At 47.3% G+C, this 21,059-nt stretch overlaps 5 protein-coding genes across 8 annotated transcripts in view; 3 read left to right on the top strand and 2 right to left on the bottom strand.

The window, feature by feature from the left end:
- Window positions 1-7,424, bottom strand: part of LOC108162401 — a 41,024-nt gene extending 33,600 nt beyond the window's left edge. For 3 of the 4 annotated variants that reach the window (XM_017297126.2, XM_033393677.1, XM_033393676.1), the window contains exon 1: window positions 6,370-7,424. The gene's annotated coding sequence lies outside the window, so the exon portion shown is untranslated. The remainder of the gene's footprint in view (window positions 1-6,369) is intronic. The other variant, XM_017297125.2, reaches the window with a different exon arrangement.
- LOC108162398 (phosrestin-2) lies at window positions 3,228-5,097 on the top strand. Its single transcript, XM_017297120.2, has 4 exons — window positions 3,228-3,443; window positions 3,794-4,601; window positions 4,661-4,790; window positions 4,851-5,097. The coding sequence occupies exons 1-4, from the start codon at window positions 3,335-3,337 to the stop codon at window positions 4,893-4,895; spliced, it is 1,092 nt and encodes a 363-aa protein (XP_017152609.1). The 5' UTR covers window positions 3,228-3,334; the 3' UTR covers window positions 4,896-5,097.
- A 1,533-nt stretch (window positions 7,425-8,957) lies between the features above and the next one.
- Window positions 8,958-10,904, top strand: LOC108163890 (protein croquemort). Its single transcript, XM_017299409.2, has 5 exons — window positions 8,958-9,138; window positions 9,195-9,497; window positions 9,552-10,363; window positions 10,429-10,519; window positions 10,575-10,904. The coding sequence occupies exons 1-5, from the start codon at window positions 9,010-9,012 to the stop codon at window positions 10,767-10,769; spliced, it is 1,530 nt and encodes a 509-aa protein (XP_017154898.1). The 5' UTR covers window positions 8,958-9,009; the 3' UTR covers window positions 10,770-10,904.
- Window positions 10,905-11,197: 293 nt separating this feature from the next.
- On the top strand, window positions 11,198-14,187 carry LOC108164226 (protein croquemort). The gene is made up of 4 exons (XM_017299856.2): window positions 11,198-11,702; window positions 11,773-12,569; window positions 12,622-12,715; window positions 12,768-14,187. The coding sequence occupies exons 1-4, from the start codon at window positions 11,274-11,276 to the stop codon at window positions 12,954-12,956; spliced, it is 1,509 nt and encodes a 502-aa protein (XP_017155345.1). The 5' UTR covers window positions 11,198-11,273; the 3' UTR covers window positions 12,957-14,187.
- A 4,232-nt stretch (window positions 14,188-18,419) lies between these two features.
- LOC108161511 lies at window positions 18,420-19,751 on the bottom strand. Its single transcript, XM_017295788.2, has 2 exons — window positions 18,881-19,751; window positions 18,420-18,809 (listed from the first exon to the last, which is right to left on the bottom strand). The coding sequence occupies exons 1-2, from the start codon at window positions 19,657-19,659 to the stop codon at window positions 18,476-18,478; spliced, it is 1,113 nt and encodes a 370-aa protein (XP_017151277.1). The 5' UTR covers window positions 19,660-19,751; the 3' UTR covers window positions 18,420-18,475.
- Between the last annotated feature and the right edge of the window lie 1,308 nt (window positions 19,752-21,059).

Here is a 21,059-nt window from a genome sequence, read left to right as displayed (position 1 = left end):
AGGTGGAGGAGAGCACTCCGGTTGCATGTGGCAGCCACTCTGGTACTCTGGTGCTCTGGTACTCTGCCACGAGCACAACAATACGGATGAGCGAACTTAAGCACGCAGCTTTGTGTATTGAACATGTCATCGGCAAAATTTGTGTCAAAAACCCCACCGCAAATACCTGCAACGGAGGGCGGGGCAGCGGCCATTGTTGCACAGCGGCCGGCTCTACTATTTTCACAATATTTTCAGTTATGCTGCTGCTGCACCGCTCTTAGGGGGCTTGCCCCCCCCCGCCACCGTCCGCCGAACATGGCTTGCCACTTTCCCCATGACCTCGTCTGGTCCTGGGCTTCGTCCTGGTTCTGGTTCGGGTCCTGCCCGGGTCTATGCATCAATTTAACAAGCAAGCATGCACATGGGAAATTAGCCAGCAATAACGTTCTCTTTCGGTTTCAGGTTTTCTGTTTTTCGGTTCGGACAACGACATAACCGGGCTTGCAACACGTGCATGCCGCCAAAAGGGGCACGGCACCGCTGGTATTCCGTTGCACATAGTTCTTCCGAGCATGGATCGTCTTATGAAGACAGTTTATGTGAAATATGGAGCGGGGAAAAACAATAAAGGATACACTCCTGGGTCTGGCTTTTGTCGGCAAAATATGGTTTTTACTGCAGGCTAGTGGGCCATGGTCTTGCCTCATTTATGGGGAATAAAGAGGAATATTTGAGGCATAGTTTTCACCTGCTAAGAGTGCTTTTTGCTGCCATTTCTATGGGTAAAACATTAAACTAGAATTCTTAGAGCTAAGGCCTTTACACATATTTTAATATTTATTTGCAAAAGATTGCGGGCTTTTTTATAGACAATGCTGTGCCCCAAAGGCTCGATGGGGCTTTTTCTCCCCTCGGGTTTCATTAATTGATTTGCCATTCATTCAGAAGTCAAAGCAATCATTGCCTTCCATACCACACCACTGGCAGAGCCACAGTGACGGCTAGAAGTCAACGCCCAGCGCATAAGCCAGAGTCATAGCCACCTGCAATCGAAGGCCCTGCACCCCCACAGACGTCATGGCAGAGCCTTGAATGTGGGCTGGAAGGTGCGGCGGCACAGATATACATATGGATGGATGGATGGATGGATGGTTGTATATATAAAGATTTGTTCACCCACGATTAGTTGACGCTGGCGTACACACAGTTTCCGCGCCATTTGCTGTCACTCCGCCAGTTTGCACATCGTCAGACGATGGCGACAGCGACGTCGACGACATCTCTGCCAAGTTCGCTCATGCAGCACAGGAGCAGTTTTTCCTTGCTCCTGCAGCGGGTATTCGACGCGAGGAAGGGTATATGGGACTCCCGCCAGGATCAGCCTCACACGTCAATTGGGCTCCTTTCTGTCTTCAAAACTTTCGCGGTTCCAACTCTTTTCGAGGGCTTCTGCCAGAGCATCCTCCTCCCTGCTCCCCAGAGGAGCCTAGCATCCTCCTCCCTGCTTCCCAGAGGAGCCTAGCATCCTCCTGCCTGCTTCCCAGAGGAGCCTTCCACTACCGGGTACCCCGCTCGTCGAGTCGCTCCACCGTTGCACTCCTCTGCCTTGCTTTTTCCTGCTATTTTTTGTTCGAGGGTGCGACATGTCCTTCCCTCGGCTAATGGTAACTGGAAATGGCAGCCACTGCGAGCAGGCAACGTCGATTGTCGCCTTTGGGGAAGGGGCGGGACGGGGCGGGGCGTGGGGTGTGGGGGGTGCGGCAATGTTGCCAATTTTGTTTGCTTTCGCTTTTATTTTTCATAAGACAACAACATTCTGGCTCATGGCTGCAATTTTCCGTGCTATTGATCGGCTGATCAGGATCGGGCTGATGAGATGAGAGATATTTCTGGCCTTTGCGGCTAACTTTGCGGCTTTCCTGCCTTCTTTCCAGGTGAGTTCTGGTCCGTAATGCCTTGACTGTGGCTCCAATTGTGGCTGTCAATTTGCCCAACGACAATTGCAGTGGCTTCAATGCCTCCTGTGCCCGGGCCTGGGCCTCTGCCTGTGCCAGACTCCCGTCCCTGGCAATCCCGCTGATTGTGCAATGCAATTTGGCCTAGGCTATTGTCTCGCTTTGGTCAGGCAATTGAATTTCCCAAATTAGCTGGCGAGTAGCTGGGTTGGGCAGGCCTCTGCCTCTGCTGGGAGGTCCTGCTTTAAGAATCGTTTGAGGAATTATGAGGAATGGAACGGCTTAGGTGCCTTTTGCTCAATTGAGTTCTCGATTGTGCGAGGAAGCAGCTTTGTGCCGCCCCAACCACACGGCACTCTGCACTCGAAGGGCGACCCTTAAGGAGATTGAATTTAATTGCCCCTCAGCCCTCCGCTCGCACATAACTCAATTCCCAGCATATGGCCCGGCAGTGGGGCGCTGCCCGTATCAACGCCTCTCGAAAGTTCACTTGTAATGTATTTAAATGAGGGACATCCCAGCCCCATAGCCAGGGCCCCGCTCACACGTCGAGAGTGCAAAAGTTTTGCTATTATTAAGGGCCTCATTGTCGGTTTTGTGGGGCCCAAGGCGACTGTCGGCCGGCAGTAGTTTTGGGGCCCAGGACCCAGGACCCAGGACCCAGGCACAATAAAGAACAATATATTTCACACAACTTTGTTCATATTTTGAATGTCAGGAGTATAATAATTACGTTCATTGACTCTGTTGAGCAGCCTGCTTAATGCTAATGCGATTTCGTTGCACGAACCAGTGGGGCAGGGCGCTGTGTCTGGAATATTTTTGCATAAATGAATGCGCAGAAGTGTCTTCCAAAGTCAGTTCCTGGCTTTAAAGGAGGGGCATGAAAGAGGCTCCACCTGCCCCCGAAAAACCCTCAATTGAATTAGGGAAATGGCAGGTAATATTTCTGTGCAACTGCGTCATTCGCTGGACACGGGGGGAAAACAACAAACCAAAACACAACGCCAGAGCCATCGATTAGATCCGAATGGTTGTGGCTGTGGGTGTTCCGAGTATTTCTGGCATTGCTAATACGCCGTGTAGTACGCTTATTATTGAATGGCCCCCCCTCCGCCACCCGGCATCGATTTTCCACGCGTGTTGCAATGTCAATATCAAAGACGCGGCTGGGAAGCCCTAGAAGGGCGGAGCGTCAGCATTTTGGTCGGTTTCCAGCGGCGGCTAATTGAATTTGCAGCCAGGTGCAGTGGACCGGCAGGGCCCCGGGTATAAAGGCCGGACAGCCGGCGGGCGCTCATCAATAACGACGCGAGCGACGCAACGCGGCGTATCACAATCGACGAGCGCGAAACAGTAGACAATCCCCCCATAGACTCCGGCAGAACAGCTTCAGAATGGTGGTCAACTTCAAGGTGTTCAAGAAATGTGCCCCCAACAACATGATCACGCTCTACATGAACAGGCGCGAGTTCGTGGACTCCGTGACGCAGGTGGAGCCCATCGGTAGGTAGAAGGCAGCCGCAAACCGTGAATACCTCCGGAGTATCATCATCCGTCGTTAAGGCATCACCGCCTGAATGGGATTATCACTTCAGTTGGCTTTCAAAGCCGTTCAAACGATCGCTCTCTGCTCGTCCTGCCCCACCTTTTTGCATCATTCCTACCCCCCCGAGACCTAATTAAATTAAGCCCTAATTTATGCAACCCCTAAATACCCTGATGGTTGCATTACCAACAAAAGCAGCTTATTAGTTACGTGACCATAGAAGACCATAGAAGACCATAGAAGACCGGCACGGATACGTGACTGCCGCGGTGCTCTAATGCCCAATTAATTAGGCTTCCCTTTGCAGACGGCATCGTGGTCCTGGACGATGAGTACGTGCGCCAGAACCGCAAGATCTTTGTGCAGCTGGTGTGCAATTTCCGGTATGGACGCGAGGACGACGAGATGATTGGCCTGCGCTTCCAGAAGGAGCTCACGCTGGTCTCGCAGCAGGTGTGCCCGCCGCAGAAGCAGGACATCCAGCTGACCAAGATGCAGGAGCGGCTGCTGAAGAAGCTCGGCTCCAACGCCTACCCCTTCGTGATGCAGATGCCGCCCAGCTCCCCGGCCTCGGTGGTGCTGCAGCAGAAGGCCAGCGACGAGAGCCAGCCCTGCGGCGTCCAGTACTTCGTGAAGATCTTCACCGGCGACAGCGACTGCGACAGGTCGCACCGCCGCAGCACCATCAACCTGGGCATCCGCAAGGTGCAGTACGCCCCCACCAAGCAGGGCATCCAGCCCTGCACCGTCGTCCGCAAGGACTTCCTGCTGTCGCCCGGCGAACTGGAGCTGGAGGTGACCCTCGACAAGCAGCTGTACCACCACGGCGAGAAGATCTCGGTCAACATCTGTGTGCGCAACAACTCCAACAAGGTGGTCAAGAAGGTCAAGGCCATGGTCCAGCAGGGCGTCGACGTGGTGCTCTTCCAGAACGGGCAGTTCCGCAACACGATTGCCTTCATGGAGACGAGCGAGGGCTGCCCCCTGAACCCGGGCTCCAGCCTCCAGAAGGTCATGTACCTGGTGCCCACTCTGGTGGCCAACTGTGATCGGGCGGGCATCGCCGTGGAGGGGGATGTCAAGCGCAAGGACACAGCCCTGGCATCGACCACACTGTGAGTAGGGGGATCGCATCGCCATCGCCTAAATCTATATATCCTAATCGTCCCTGCAGGATTGCCAGTCAGGATGCCAGGGATGCCTTTGGCATCATCGTCTCGTATGCCGTGAAGGTCAAGCTCTTCCTGGGCGCCCTCGGCGGCGAGCTCTGCGCTGAGCTGCCCTTCATTCTGATGCACCCAAAGGTGGGGGATATCTTTAACAGAAACATAAGTAAAATATATTAAATTGTGCTCTTTTTACAGCCCAACCGAAAGGCCCTGGAAGCCGAGGGCTCTGTGGAGGCCTAAACGGAAACGGAAACGATTACCTCAACTGCGTATTTCTATATGTTTAGCCGATGTTTGTAGGCCTTTGTAAGAGCTGATGTTGCTGAAAATGTTCTGTACTGCAGTCGTCGTGCGTCGTACTCTTTCTATATAGCAAAATCAATATTCAAATATGTGTGTATGTATGTGTACTACAAATATAACTCAACAAACCATTAAATATGGACAAAATGTACATCCATCGAGTCTTTGCCCTCCAAAGATGGACAGCAGAGATTATTGGCCAAAAGCCCACACACACTCTCGGATGGTGAATGCATTAATTAATGCAGCCCCCCCCTTCCCCCCTTCCCCAGGCAATGTTTCACAGATTATGTATTTATCGGAGTGCAATGGGGAAATCAACTACAACTCCTGTACATTCTACTCCACACAAAGCCCTAGTTTTGCGGCCAAGTAATCTCAGAATCAGACAAAATTAATACTCGGCAGGCGTGTTTGTTAGTCTGGAAAATAGCTAATTAAATGGAACGGCAATCTGTACTTCCTTGGGATAATGCCAGACAATGCCGGACAATGGGCAGCTCCTGGAATGCACTTAATACTACAATAACCAAAGGTTCTTCTGGCATCAGCATAATTCCGTGCTTTCCAGAGCTGATTGGAGCTCACATCACGGGGGAGACAGCTCGCAAATCCATTTTCAGTGGCAAATCGGAAATCCTTTGGTGCCACATGGCTTTTGGCGCTTTCAATTAGCCGCAACGGTTTACGGCAGTCGCGACGGGTATCACTCCCCCTTCCCGTGTGCGAATTGTGGCCAATTATTGTGAGTACAGGGCACACTCATCCACCCGAAATGCTACAACTCACTATGGATTGGCAAACAAATTCGCAAAATGATTTTGCACGGCCCTAATCGACCGGTGCCCTGATAAGAAGATTAGATTATCCTCTTTAATCGGTTTGAACTTTATGGCACCCCCAATAAGTGCGATGGGAAAACTGCATTCAAACCCGGAGGGTGATAAGCGATAAGATGGCGGGGACTCAATTAGGAAATAGTTGACCATAGCTACAGTTCTGATTAGTTTTAAAATAGGTTTAGTCAGACCAGTTAGACTCTGGCCACTGAAGAGCCCCTCTTAACAATGGCCAGATAATAAAAAACACGAATTTTATGAATATTTATAGACAGCATTTGGAATACTTCCATTCATTTGGCACCACCGCACAGTGGGCCAAACCACCCCAAAAAATCGTAGCTTATTTTAATTCCATTTTCGATTTCCGAAATAGATTAACAATATGACATGGACCTCATGCATAGTTTTTGTTTATTTTGAATATCGACATTTATAAAGTTGTAACACGCTCTCAAAAAAAAAACCTTTTTTCCTGCTGCAAAAATTTGTTTGGCAATTTTTAAATTTTAGAAAATATAAAAAAAGGGCGTACAGACATACATACAAAGCAGTACTCTTTTTTAGCTTACCCATAATCTAGTTCCATTTTAAAATCCTCTCCTGGTGTTTCATATGCGACTCTAACGATTCTGATGAAGAGAGACACCGCACGACGACTTCGAAATTACGAGAAAACCGCACCGAAACCGCCAGCGAAACGCACGAAATGATTTCCAATAAGAGCACAAATTTAACGCATATTCATTTTAGGTGAGGCATTAGGGGGCGGAAGTTTGTGTAAACACACCAAGCAAGAGAGAGTCAGATCAGCGAGTATTGGGAATGCTTCACCCTACCATAAACTTCGCTTGGAATGAGAGCACTCTCTCCTTTTTGATTCTCTTCTTCACTGCATCACTCTACTAGGTGGGAGTGGGAAAGGGACGAAACTTGACGAATTTTCAAAAAAAAAAAAAAAGCGAAACAACTAAACAATAACAGATTTTATTTTTTACACATTTTTGTATACATTTATGTTCGATCACTGGATTACTACACTGAATTTTCGCTTCACACACCTGCGTGACATTTTTCCCGATGGATTTCCACCATTTTCAGCATTTTCACGGATGAAAACGCGATGCAGACTTACGAACGCGCGCTTTGACCGGCGGGAAAATGAAAGTGAGAGCGGCGCAAATGCGTTCATTCTTTGCTCTCCTTCTCCTCTTCTTACTTTCCTTCACTCCTCCCACGCACTCTTCAGCTACTTTAGCGAAAACGAAACGAAAAAAGGGAGAATACGGAATAACACATGATTTTGTTTTACACATGAAAAAAAGAATTTATGCAAAAAAGAAATGTTTATCTACACATATGTATGTATGGTATGTATATCACATATACCAAATATATACACATTAATATATCACAAATCGCTGCACTTTTCCTTCGTAGATCTGCATTTTTGTAGCCATTTTTCCTCCTTCTACGCCCCCGCCCTTTGCCAAACACTTTTCTTGCACTGAATTTTCACTTCACACACCTGCGTGACATTTTTCCCGATGGATTTTCACCATTTTCTCAAATTTAAACGCTGAGCTGACTTTCGAACGCGCGCTTTGACCGGCTGGAAAATGAATTAGAGAGCGCAAATGCGTTCATTCTTCGATCTCCTTCTCTTCTTCACAATTTCTCTCACTCCCACGCTCTCATCGGCTACTTTTGCTTATGCTCATGATGAATTTACGCAAGGTGGTCAGCTCTCGCAATGCGCTCTCTTCTCGTGTCTTCTTTTGCTCAGCACAACAGCAAGCCTGGTGCTTCTCTCTCACACCAATCAATCGCTGAGAGCATTTCGGAGCGTAAAGTCACCCGCAAAAGAGGTAATGGACCACCTGCAATAATGGCATCATGCTCTTTGTCATTTTCTTCTGCTACTTCACAGAGAGATCAAAAGTGTGTGGGCGTGGGAGTGAGAGTGAGATGCAGAGATTGACCCAACAGAGCGTGGGAGAGAGAGCAAATAGAAAGAGAAGCATGGATTGAAAAATGAACGCATTTGCAGCGCTCTCACTTTCATTTTTCCGTCTGCAAAGCGTGCGTTCGTAAGTCAGCTCCGCGCTTAAATTCGAGAAAATGCAGAAAATGGGGAAAATCCATCGGGAAAAATATCACGCAGGTGTGTGAAGTGAAGTTCAGTGGAGTGATGCGGTGATTAATTACAAATGTATACAAATATGTGTTTTTAGTACAAGAAAATAAGTTTGATCAAGGGCGGGGGCGCCGCAAAAGGCAAAATGGCAACAGAAATGCAGCGCGTCGAAGGAAAAGTGCGGCAATAAGTGATACATATATGTAAAAAAAATATGTTTATCTACACATTAATCTATATTACATTCACATATATATACATAGATAAACATATTTTTTTTTGCATAAATTCTTTTTTTTTTCATTAAGTTGTGTTTCGTTGTCTCCCTTTTTTCGTTTCGTTTTCGCTAAAGAAGCTGACGCGAGCGTGGGAGGAGTGAAGGCAAGTAGGAAGAGGAGCAGGAGAGCAAAGAACGAACGCATTTGCACCGCTTTCACTCAAATTTTTTCACCGGTCAAAGCGTGCGCTCGTAAGTCAGCTCCGCGTTTTTATCCGTGAAAATGCGGAAATTGATGGAAAATAGATCGGACAAAATGTCGCGTATGGAAGCCAGTTGGAAGAAATGAAATTTCAGTGAATACACAACGCCGTCCACCCGCTTACTCGCTCTCTCCCTCTCTCTCACACACTCTCTTCGTGATGTTTGCGCCCTCTGGCTGATGGAGGCTGCGACTCACAAGCGTTCCCCCTCATTACAATTAAATCTACATATGTACATTTATAGTCCGTTTCAACTACTGTGCATCAGTGCGGTCGCCAGGTGTTCCTGTTTGCAAACTTCAAGTAGGTAGCCTCTGATAACGATGCACCCACGAAAAGTCGAGTGCAATCGACGGCACTTATCAAGGTCTTACAGTACGATTAAGTGCCCCACTTAAATTACTCCACAATCAGGGCACCGATATGGGTGGGGCAGCCAACCAAACAAACCGAAGCAATATGGCAGACAGGCAGATTAGCAACTGAACTGCTGAGAAGGGGATAATCGAGTGGGCGAGCGAGCGATGAATAAAGACGGTGGCTGGTTCTGATCGTCTGGCATTCGGCTGGCAGTCTTTGTTTCGCCTCGATCGATATGTGCTGTCGTTGCTGTGGTGTGACCCAACAGAAGGTATGGGTATTCGGCATCGGGACACTGATGGGCGTCTCAGGACTCCTGTCCGTCATATGGGGACCTAGTTTTATGGACACGCTGATAATGAAGGTGAGCTGGAAACTCAGAGAAAAGTTCGGGAAGTATTAATTTGAAACTCCTTTCAGCAACTACCCCTAACGCCCACCTCTAAGACCTTCGAGAAGTGGGAGGAGCTGCCTATTCCCGTATACCTGCACATGTACCTTTGGAACTGGACCAATCCCCAAGAAGTGCAGGCCAACGGTGTGAAGCCGATCTTCGAGCAGTTGGGTCCTTATGTCTATCGGGAGGAACGCAAGAAAATGGACCTGGAGTGGCACGACAATGGTACAGTAACCTTCAATCCCAGACGTATTTGGTACTGGGAGGAGGAGATGTCGGGAGGAAAACAGACGGATATAATCACTGGCCCCCACCTGCCATCCATCGTGAGTGGCTGGATATATCTTCCAAAGGGTTCCTTAAAGTCAATTATTTTCCAGGCTGCTGCCCATTCAATGAAGGATAGTAATATTTTCTTAAAAGTCATGTTCAACCAAGCCCTCAACGCGAACGGAGGAGCTCTGTACACCACCCACACCGCCTCGGAGTGGCTGTTTGAGGGCTTCTATGATGAGTTCCTGCACTACGCCATGAATCTGAACAATCCGCTGGCACCTGAAATTCTGGACGATCACTTTGCCTGGTTCCTCAACCGCAACGGGTCGAAGGACTTCGAAGGACCCTTCACGGTGCACACGGGTGTCGGCGACATCAAGGAGATGGGGGAAATCAAGTACTGGAAGGGCATGAACCACACGGGCTGGTACGAGGGCGAGTGCGGACGGCTCAACGGCAGCACTACAGATCTCTTCGTGCCCGACGAGCCGAAGGAGAAGGCCCTCACCATATACATCCCGGACACCTGTAGGATCATCAATCTGGAGTATTCGGGAGTGAGCTACGAAATCGAAGGCATCCAGGGCTGGAAGTATGAAGTGACCCCAAACACCTTCGACAATGGCCAGCTGAATGGAAACATGAAGTGCTACTGTCCTGCGGACAGGTACCCAGACGATTGTCCCGCCTCCGGAGCCACGTCGCTGGCTCCCTGCGGCGACGGAGCTCCCATGTATCTCTCTGCGGATCACTTTATGTACGCCGATGAGAGCTATGCCAACACGATCACCGGCTTCGATCCCGAGTACGAGAAGAACAATTTCTACATCATAATGGAGCGTAAAATGGGCGTTCCCCTGAAGGTGGTCGCCAATGTGATGATCACTTTGTACATGGAGCAAGACGCTGTTATCGAGTGAGTACTGTCAAAAGTCGCTTTGGTTGGGGATCTTTTGATTAGTTGTTGCCATCGTTTCACAGCATCCTAAAGGGCATTCCCAGCTTCTACGCCCCACTCTTTACCACATCCAGTCAAGCGCAAATCGACAAGGCACTTGCCTCCGAACTGAAGGTAAGAAATCAATCCTCTACAAGAAAACCCATCTAATATTTATGTACATTTCCAGTTGGTCTTGAGTCTCCCCTCTATTGCTCGCTATATGGGAGTGGGACTGCTCTGTGTGGGCTGCATCCTTATAGCCATTGGAGCTCTCTTGACTTGGAAACGGAAGTGGTACGGCCAGGCCGAGGCTGACAGACTTGCTCTTAGAGACAATGAGGTGATTGAAAGCGAGACAGAAGTGGTCCCTAGGAATGAGTAGAAGCAATTATTTTGTGATCAGTAGACTAAGTGCGATTTCAAAGGATTTAAATCTGGCGTATCAATTGTTAAAATAAAGATTTATCTAAAATAAGGAATGCCAAATGTAAATAGTAAACAAAACACAAAGTATTCATAAAGAGCAAGTCCGATATGGCTTCTGAATTAAGAGCACCTCAGGTTAAGGAAATATTCTCTTCTGGAGCCCCCGAACTCTTGAGTGGAACGGGTACCTATCGCTCAATCGTGACTATCTTTACTCAAAACATACTAAAAATATCCTACGATACTGCATACAAATTCTACCAAATTAAAAACAAAATTATAATCGCTTTACGCTTTTTTTGGCTTTCAGCAGAGTCCCAGGGGGGTCGGTGCGGAATCTAATCTCACTCTAAACAAACTCAAGTTGCCACTAATCTTAATCTCGTATAATTTCAGGCCAAAATATATAAATATTGCCAAAAACTGTGGGTTTTTCCTCAGTTTAATTCGATCCGTCGCGATGTGCTGCAATTGTTGCAGTGTCCGCCAGCAGAAGATCTGGGTTTTTGCCCTGGGGGGCCTGGCGTTTGTCCTGGGCATAGTCTTGGTCGCCGCCTGGCCGAGCTTGTCGCGTCAGTTGATACTGGGAATGCTGCCGCTGGCCCCAGATTCCTTTATGTACAAGCGCTGGGTCGCAGCGCCCATGCAGCTGTACAGTACGTTCTATCTGTTCAACTGGACCAACCCGGAGGACCTGAACACGGAGGGAGTCAAGCCGAATTTTGAGCAACTGGGACCGTATACGTTCAGCGACTATAAAGTGAAGGAGGACCTGGAGTGGGATCAGCCGGAGGTGACCTACTACGGTCGACGCACTTGGCATTTTGTGCCCGATAAATCGAATGGGTCCCTCGAGGATGTGGTTGTCACCCCAGATTTTCCCGCTGTGGTGAGTGAGAGGAAAAGTAATGGCTCAATGCCACCATCTGTCAGGCCACTAATCCCGCATTCCGTTTCAGACAGCTTCCTTTCTCTCGCGCAAGTATCGACGCGTACTTCGGAAGGTAATGAACTTTGCCCTCAATCGGGAGGGTGGCTCCACCTTCATAAGACAAACAGCCGGGGAATCGCTCTTCGACGGGTACTACAACGAGCTCCTGGACTTCGTGGAGCAGCTGCATTCCCCGCTGCTGCCCGTTCCCAGCGGCACCTTCGGCTGGCTCTATCAGCGGAACCAGTCCAAGACAGCCGAGGGAAACTTCACCATACACACGGGTCGTGGAGATCGCAGCCGGATGGGAGACCTGCTGCTTTGGAAGGGCAAAAACCACACCGGCTACTATTCGGGCGAGTGCGGAAAGGTCAACGGCAGCACCGGCGAGCTGTGGTCCCCGCAGCGACAGTGGGACAGACCCACTTCTATATTTATGCCCGATACAGGACGCTTTCTAAACCTGTATCCCACGGAGAACGTCACCATCGATGGCATTGACGCCTGGCGCTATGTCTCCACGGAACTCACCCTCGACAACGGACAGCTGTCGCCGGACACGAAATGCTTTTGCGTGGGCCAGCGGGAGTGCCCGCTCAACGGCGTGCTGGACTTTTCTCCGGCCACCTATCACGGCCCGTTCTATATGTCACATCCCCATTTCCACATGACGGACGGCATGTTCAGGGAGAACACGACTGGTCTGCAGCCAAATGCCTCGGAGCACTCCATGTATGTGATAATGGAGCCCACACTGGGGGCACCTCTGAAGCTAAGGGGACAGCTGATGATTAGTGTGCGAGTGGTGCGCGACGAGGCTATAGAGTGAGTGCTAATTGTACTATTTCCTGACAACGATGATGGTTGTGTTTCGTAGCTTCTTCAAAGATGTGGCCTACGATCATTATGCGCCCCTCTTTACCCTGGTCTTGCATGGAGAGATGGACGATAATCTGAGAAGTTCACTTAAGGTAAGCAGTCCTTAGAGTATCTCCAGGAAAACTTATTGTCATCTATTTTTAGCTCGCCTTGAGTGTTCCACAAATTGGCCAATACACGGGCATAGCCTTTCTCCTCGTAGGCCTCACCATGGTGGCGGTGGGCGTTTACGTCTCTAGGAACCACAAATGGCACAACGAACAAAGGCCCGAACCCATTGAGGGAGTGAAAACAAACAACAAACAAGTCGACGCCACTCGGGGGAACCGATAAGACTGGTTATTCCGTACTCGGCGATAATCTCGCTAATCATAGCAAGTATTTGCGGAGTATTTAAAGCTATCAGCCACTCAAAGTTATTTAAAGACGGTGAGAGGTCATAAAAAATTCAAATTACTTTCCCGGGGGGCTGGATTATCCAATTTCGTTCAGGTGTTGCCCAGCTGCAAGCATCTAGAATTACACAAAATTATGGCCTTTCAAATATGCTAAAATTTATTAATATGTTAATAATTGTTTTTTGTTGTTTCGTTCGTGCTGCCCGTCCCACGTGCGAGGGCGAGGGCCTTGAGCACGTAAGCTGCATACTTTACGGCGTACGAACTCTTTCACCAGGCAAAACCAAAGGCAGGGCAACAAATACCGGACTGGAAATTTGAAAAATGCCAAAAGAATATTATAAGCGACTAATTTATATGCACCAAGCACGCAAACTTACGTTTTGCACACACATTGTTTGGGCTCGGACGATGGGAACCGAACCGAACGGAACGGATCGGATCGGAGCTCAGGTTAAACAATGTATGAAAATATGAAAATTATATGAGTCCCACTATGTGTCGGCCGTAACTTAAGTACAGGGGGCGAAGCAACGAGGCAATAAAACACACAACATTGTTTAAGAATTCCCCGGAAAAAAACCCAACAATTTTGAGCTTGGAGTATCAGTTTCTAAAATATGTAAAAATTTAGAATAAATTGCTGGCATAAATAATAATAAGCCAATACATGGTAATCCATTCTCTAAATGAGATTAAGCTTAAGGAAAGGAAATGCAGTATAAAATATTATAAATTATAAAATAAGAAGAATCTATATTTTACTGCAAACCTCAAGCTATTTGCTATTGATTCAAAATGCAGTAGGACATAAACAAATGTTCTTTATTTAAACACAAATATGTGGCAAATATTCTGGCATATTTTAATTCCAAAATTGAGTCCATAAAACGCCCCCCAGAACCCTGACAAATTGCCGGCAGGGCAGGACCGAATGAAAACGGATGTCAACACACGAGTATTTACTTCAATTTGCTTTCATTGCTGTATTTGGTTTACAGCTACAGCATTTTGGTACATTTTCTTTATAAAATCTTTGGACAACAATTGATTTATGGTCGGGCGTATATTTATAAAATGTATTATTTACGCACTTTATGGTAGTTCCAGTTGAAACCCCATTTATTTGCATGTTGACATCGAATGTGTGATAATAGCAATTTTATTTGAATAATAATTACTGTGAAACAAATTCGAAGAAAGAGATAAGATTTCTATCTCGGGCTCGGGCTCAAGACCTTTTCTATTTTGGGGATTTTCCTTTTTTTTCTCCCGTCAAGTAACCACAGCAATGTGCAATTGTGCGAGGAATTTTCAATGAAAAATTTAACAAACGCCCCAAAAAAAACAACCTCGAAAAGGGAGGGAAAAAAACGTACCGTTTGGATAGGAGCAGTCTGTCAGGCAGCCACATGGCCTTTATGCCAGGCCAACAACAACCGCATTTCATTTTACAGAATAGGTTGTCAAGGTACGCAGACTGACTGACATTTTTATACTTTTTAATGCCTATACCTAGGCCTCCACAATAGAGGAAAGTGTTTATTTTTGGGTTCATTTTGTGACTCATTGATAAACAGTCTGTAGATCGTGGTAGAGTCATACACCAAAAGTATGGTACTACTTTCAAGGTGGACTTATAGATCTTTTCCCCACAATCGCTTCCACCTACACCTCCATCTAAGGTACAAATCGAATCGAGTACCCAAGGACTACACTCTCTGGACATTTTTCTATATAGTTTTGGTAATGCTGGTGCGGTTTTTTCCCCGCTGAGCATAACAAGCAACAGATCGCGTCGGTGGCCGACTTCATTATTTCGACAAAATCCCCAAAGCCAAGAAAAAAGAGTGTTTGAAAGCACAAATAGAGAGATGGGTGGAGGGGGATGCTCAGAGCCATTGTTGCCCGCTGTCCGGTTCCTTCGACTGCTGTCCGTTTATGTCGCGAAAAACTTCGGTGTCCTAATCTGCTGCCTGACTTGCATACTAATTTGTTTGCTCTGCGGTGCCCACCCACTAGGAGGGGGCCACCTCTCCTCGGCCAATGTGGGACACGGCCTTTATGGTCTTTTGGGCTGCTGACAACCCGTAGATTATGTTGTTGGCTTTGGCTTTTGTGTGTTGTCCAAGTCTGAGTAGGTTTCGGGCAAGAGCATGAGTGTGCCCAGTGTCATGTTGCCTGGGCTTATGGATTCGGTTTGCTTCTGGGTCTGGTTCGGCCTTTGGATCCCAACTCCAATGGCCTTGTTTGTTTATTTCTGTTGGCCGTCTATAAAACCCTGTTTAGCTGCTTAATTTTTTCCTTTGTCATGTTGACAGTCGTTCGGCTCAAGGACTTCTTCGGTGGAGCCTGGGCCCGAGAGCCGCTTGTTAAGGTTCATTTTTCGCACAATTTAATGTTATTTAATTGGCATTTAAGTTAGTGAAAATGTTTGTCTTCCAGCTACAGATAAGGCGTTCGTGATATACATAGATGACGAGGTCAGTTTTTATCGGGGCAGTCCTTGAACTTGGGAAAATGGGAGAGTCTTTAAGTGTTCATGATTAAATTTCTGTTATTTTTGTTAAGCTTTAAGTCCCTGAAACTGTTAATTTACTTCGTTTTTAATTGCTTTCAGTGTTCATTGACTGTTGAAATATTTCTATAAAACTCTGAAGATATTTGGCTCATATTCGCTGTAAACCATTTATGTTAAACTTAATCGGAACATGTCCAGGAACCGGCCGCTAAATAAATTCGTGGGCAATTAATAATTTGTGACATTTTAACTACAATGTTGAAACCGCAGCTTTGCCTCCAGAGTTCGCCGTTCGCCGTTCGCCTGCATTTTTTTGCGTTCCCCCATTTTTCACTCTGGCAGAATTTATGCTGTAATTTTCTATGCCATCTTTTTCCATTTTGTTGGCAGCGAAAATTGCACTGGGCCTTTGGCGTTGGCTAGGACGCTACAAAGTTGACAGCATCTGAAGGGAAATCTGCACAAAAAAATGATTAAATAAACATACACCATTGCTCGCCAGCGCCAAAACAACAGCCCTCGAAATATGTTGCTGAAAAATTTTAAAAATTCAATTTTAAAAATCCCCGAATTGCCAGTGAATCCAACGGTTTTTTTTCCCCTGTATAGTGTTCATAAAAACTGTGCTCGGTGGAGCTCGGGGTAGCCAAACAGTATTTATGCGTGTAGTTTTCAGTTTTATCTCCATTTCGTAGCTTTGCATTCGCCAAACAGGAAAACAATCACTGGCAATGGTACAGAAACCATATATTAGTGAACTCAAACTCCTGGCTAATTGAAGGAGCAAACAATTGCAGATCAGAACCTGTTAGAGAACAGCCACTGCTATGGAAACCATATACCATTAGGGAAAATTCAAAACCAAAACATGCGAAATCTGAAATTTACGCTACATTGTGCAAACTTTAAATGAATGCGGGAATTGTTTTATTATATCTCATTTTTGGGAAGCTTTATGATCGCAGGCGGTTTGAATATTCCGCAATTAAAATTGCACCAGGCCAACAGTCGTTATGTTGCGGAGAAGCCTCAGCTTTGCCACACAATGTGTATCCCAATTTGTGTGCATGTCGAGCGCTTTAATTGCTGCTTCGTGCCTCAATGAAGTCCGCATTAAGTGCCCCGAAACAGCGCTTGCAATGGAAAGCCACTGGCGCAGATAAGATATCATAAAGTGCTCTCAAGTTTTGATTCGGGCGATGGCTTTCGACTTTAATGCGCCTTTAAGATGTGGGCCCTGGCTGGAAGCCAAGGCCCGACCATGAGTCCAAGATGCTGAAGCATATTTTGCTGCTGTGGCAAAAAAACAATCTGCCCGGGGATAGAAACATTAGAAGGGGACGCAGAACATGGTCCTTAAGGTCCTTTCTATGGAGTGGCAGTGGCAGTGGCAGTGGCATTGCTGGGAGCCGCCTGAAAGTATGCATCACATTGTGTCGGCATCGTGCTGGCGGGGAGCATATGACTATGCATATTTGAAAGGCAATTTTGCCTAGTGTTCGGGTCATCGATGCAAATGCAATTTCATTCTGTTTACCAGACACTTTACACTGTCCTCTCCCTGTGGACGCAGATGGCTTTAATGATGGTACAATTTTGCATGCACATCTTTCGTTTTTATTTCCGTTTTGCGGGGCACCTGCAGCGTAAGGGGGGACCTGCCACCCCCTCCCTGCCGACCTCGTATTAATGCACAGCTGTTGCAGTCCCGCCAAATGTTTTCAATCAATTCAGTCGCAAATTTTTCACTTCCGTATGCGTTTCCGCAAAATTTATCGATCAGCAGCCCAGGGTCGGGGAAGCCCTTTGGGGCATTTAACCATTTTCGCACTTAAACCGCAGAAATTTTGTTAAACTTTCATTAAAAATACATGGCCTGGCAATTGTGGCAGCTGTGCCGGCATCAAAATGTCACTGCGAGTCCCCTCCTGGAATGCCTCTGCATCCGCTGCGGCAGTCATGTGTGAAAAGGGACGCAAGGATAGCGCTGGCAATGGCAATGGCCATGGGAATGGGTACGGTAATGGGATGGTTTCCCATTCCACCAGCATGATAGTCCGCCGGAATATCCAAACACGTTACACCAGTCTGCAATTATATATGTAAATACGAGTATCCACGTGTGCACGGCAGTCGCTTGAATTTGTAGACGGGTCTGAGCTTAGGGTGGTCCCAAAAACCTGTCAAAACTAGAATCATATCGTCCAAGTGCTGACAGCTGAATGATGCATACTCGAAATAGATCGAATAGATATTTTTTGTGGCATCAATAAAATTGGAAATATAACTGATGCAATTTGTTGTAGACAACTTTGACACTTGCTCGTGGTTTTTTATTCGGATTTATCTTGGAAAATTCGTATCGTATTTCAAATCAATAAATTCCTTGCTCACAGAGACATTCTCGTGAGATAATCGATGTCTACACTATTCTACAAATGTAGAACAAAACCTGCTAACATTCTTGTAGCAAGTCATAGAGAATATGCAATTCAAAATCAATTTGTTGGCTTTGGAAGTGCTCAACCAATGTGAGGCATTTGTCAAATTGGAAGGACATTAATTCCAAATCTGTCCTGCAGTCAGACATTGCTGTTGGAGGTACTATATATCGATATAATCAAATATGAAATGAAATATGCTCCTATTCAAATGTCGATGCTACTATTACAGCTGCCCTGCCCCGACCGCATATGCCATTTATGCCACTGGGTTTTCCATAATTTATTTGTCCATACAATATATATAGATTCGGGTACTCAATGCCGTCGGAGCTGCCATTTAATTAAGGCAAATCCGTGACCATGCCCCGGCCCCGGCATTGTGCGGGTATTCGTATCAGTGCAGTGGCATTTAATAATGTCAATTTCGGATGACTTGTGTGCGTTGATTTAGTTAATGCTACGGCTTTATTTATGCCAATTTGGGTGCATTTACAATTCCACTTGGAACTGCTGCTGCTGCTGCTCCTGCGACTGCCGGACTGCGTAGGTCAGCTGGAAGCCGGTCTCGGATGCACTTGTCTGCGCATCGCTGGAGAAGTGAATGACAAATGGCGGACGTGCAACGAGCTCCCGGCCCGCCATCCCGTTGCCGCAGTAGTAAGTGGGCTGCAGTTCTGGCTGGTTGATCACGTACGAGTTGGGTATGAGTAGATAGTCGGACACGCGTCCCGCCGTTCGCACAGTGCTGCGACAGTCCGTATCATAGCCGGGCCCGGCCCTGTCGGCGTCTGTTTTCGAGAGCTCGAAGTGTTCGATCTTGTAGCTGAGGGAAGGAAATGATTACATATGTAGGTAAGCGGTGACTCATCATCATTATCTTTGTATCTGCCATACCTTATCTCACTGTCTAACGCGCCCTTCACGCAGATGGAGTACCGCATGCTGGGCATGTAGATGCCGCCGGCGAAGTTGAAGCTGACGATACCGCCTGTCTGGCTCCTCCAGTACTGATCGCAGCCCATCGGAGCCAGCAGCTCCAGATCCGCCTGCGAAGGGGAGCGCAAGCTCTGGATGAGCTGTGCGGCTGGACCCTGGCCAGAGCCTATGCCCGTCTCTCCGCCGAAAATGGTCCTTGGCAGGAGATTACTCATAAACGGCAGAAAGGGGCGTACTCTGGGCTGCTCTACCGCCGACTTCGGGGCGTTGGCCACTGCCAGTGAATCGCGGGGGCACTCCAGCTGGGTGAGGGTCATCTGCCACGTGGACTGCTGCCTGGAGAGCGGCGTGGCCAGAACGAAGAGCAGCTGCAGCTCTTGACCCCGGTGGAGGGGCACGTACAGGTGCTGTCCGCTGCTGCGGCCGCAGAGGCGAAAGCGCTGAACCTGCAGAAAGTCCCCGCACTCCACTGTCCCCGTGCTGGCGTTCAGCTGCGGCTGCGGCAGCTCCAGCCGCTCGAAATCGATGCGCACTTGACACACCTGGGTGCTCCATGGCGCCACCCGGTACTGGCACCTGTCCAACTCGCCCAGCTGCCCCGCTCCCGGACTGCGTATGACAATGCGTTTCTGGCGGGCGGCTGTCCCCGCATTGCACTGCGCCTGGCAGCGGACAGGTGAGACCCAAAGCAGCAGCACCAGCGACAAGGTGGTGCCACACAACCAATGGAGCTCCATTCTGTATCTGTATTCTGTAAAATTGAAACTGCGAGTGGAATGCGGCGCGACGCAACGCAACGCAAAGCGATTCGATTCGATTCGATTGGGACATTTTTGCTGAGCATTGCTTTTATATCAATTTCGGTCGGTAATTGTATCTCACGCCAGATAACTGGCATTGACACTTGCCGATAGCACACAGAATAGAAGATGTTCGATAATGATAATGTATCTGGACCAGTGGAACCTACGTGCTATGGCTGTTGCGTCCCTGGAAATATCTGAAGTGGTTGTGAAATCCACGGAGTGGGTGTGTGCTCGGGTGAATCACATTTCAGTTTGTCTTATAGACGTGTAGATGTGTGTATGAAGTGCTCACTTCTTGTGGGAATATATATCTTTGTGATGACTCATGATTATACCCGAAATTTCAGGCATTTCAATCTTACAGATACTCTTAATAGTCGGGGGTTTTTGTGCACTTAATTCTAATTAAGACACAGATCGTTCTCTTATCTTCCTATGAATAAACATAGATTATAGAACCAGTCTAGTGTTCTCTAACTCAATTGCTATCCTCCCGAGGGCTGCTGCGTTAGTTATTCTTGAACATTCCTTTCCTGCTTTGTTCGTTATCGAATGAATAATGCGCTGATAAAACATTCCAAATATGCAATGTCATCTGCCATCTTCCATCCTCCATCGCATATAGCATTTGTTCATTTTAGCTTTAAGCCTTTTCTTCAAATGGAAATTCATTGCCCAAACGTTTTATCAATAAATGCCACAAGGAAGTTTTACGCACATTTTATGACACAGAGATACACACACGCACACAGCCGTACGAGGCGTTTATGGCAGCCTTTCACCTTTTATGAGGTCTCACGCTCCTTAACAAACACAAACACATGGCCACACACACACGCCACACACAGAGGCAGGCGCACGATTCCCCCCGCACGCACGTATAACAATAAAATTTGAGGCATTTATATGAGGCATACCTTTGATTGTGTTTGCAGTGGCGACAGCGGGAACCTAGCCGTGTCTGTACACACTCGTGTATCGTATATTTGTGGGTGTTAGCCGATTTGCATAATATCTTGTGGCAGGCATAGTTCGCTTGGATCCTTCTTGTAATTAAAATTAAATGGCCCTCGCTCTCTTCTTTTAAATTCGAAAAAATATTGCCGCGGTGGCGTTAAAATTAAACAAACGACCAAATAATATTAAAATGGCATGCACACCCCGATTAACATATCAACAAGAGGCACAGGAAAAAAATACAGCGAAACTGTTTCACAGCAAATTTTCAGCTTTGCATTTTCGTGGAAGAAAACTGCAACAAGAACAGCGGAGCAGCAGCAGCACATCAACAATGCAGACCATAGAACACATTTACGTTCAAGTTTCAAAAA

This window comes from Drosophila miranda, chromosome 4, assembly GCF_003369915.1.
Source record: "Drosophila miranda strain MSH22 chromosome 4, D.miranda_PacBio2.1, whole genome shotgun sequence".
Classification (NCBI taxonomy): domain Eukaryota; kingdom Metazoa; phylum Arthropoda; class Insecta; order Diptera; family Drosophilidae; genus Drosophila; species Drosophila miranda.
This window is presented reverse-complemented; position numbering and strand designations above follow the sequence as displayed.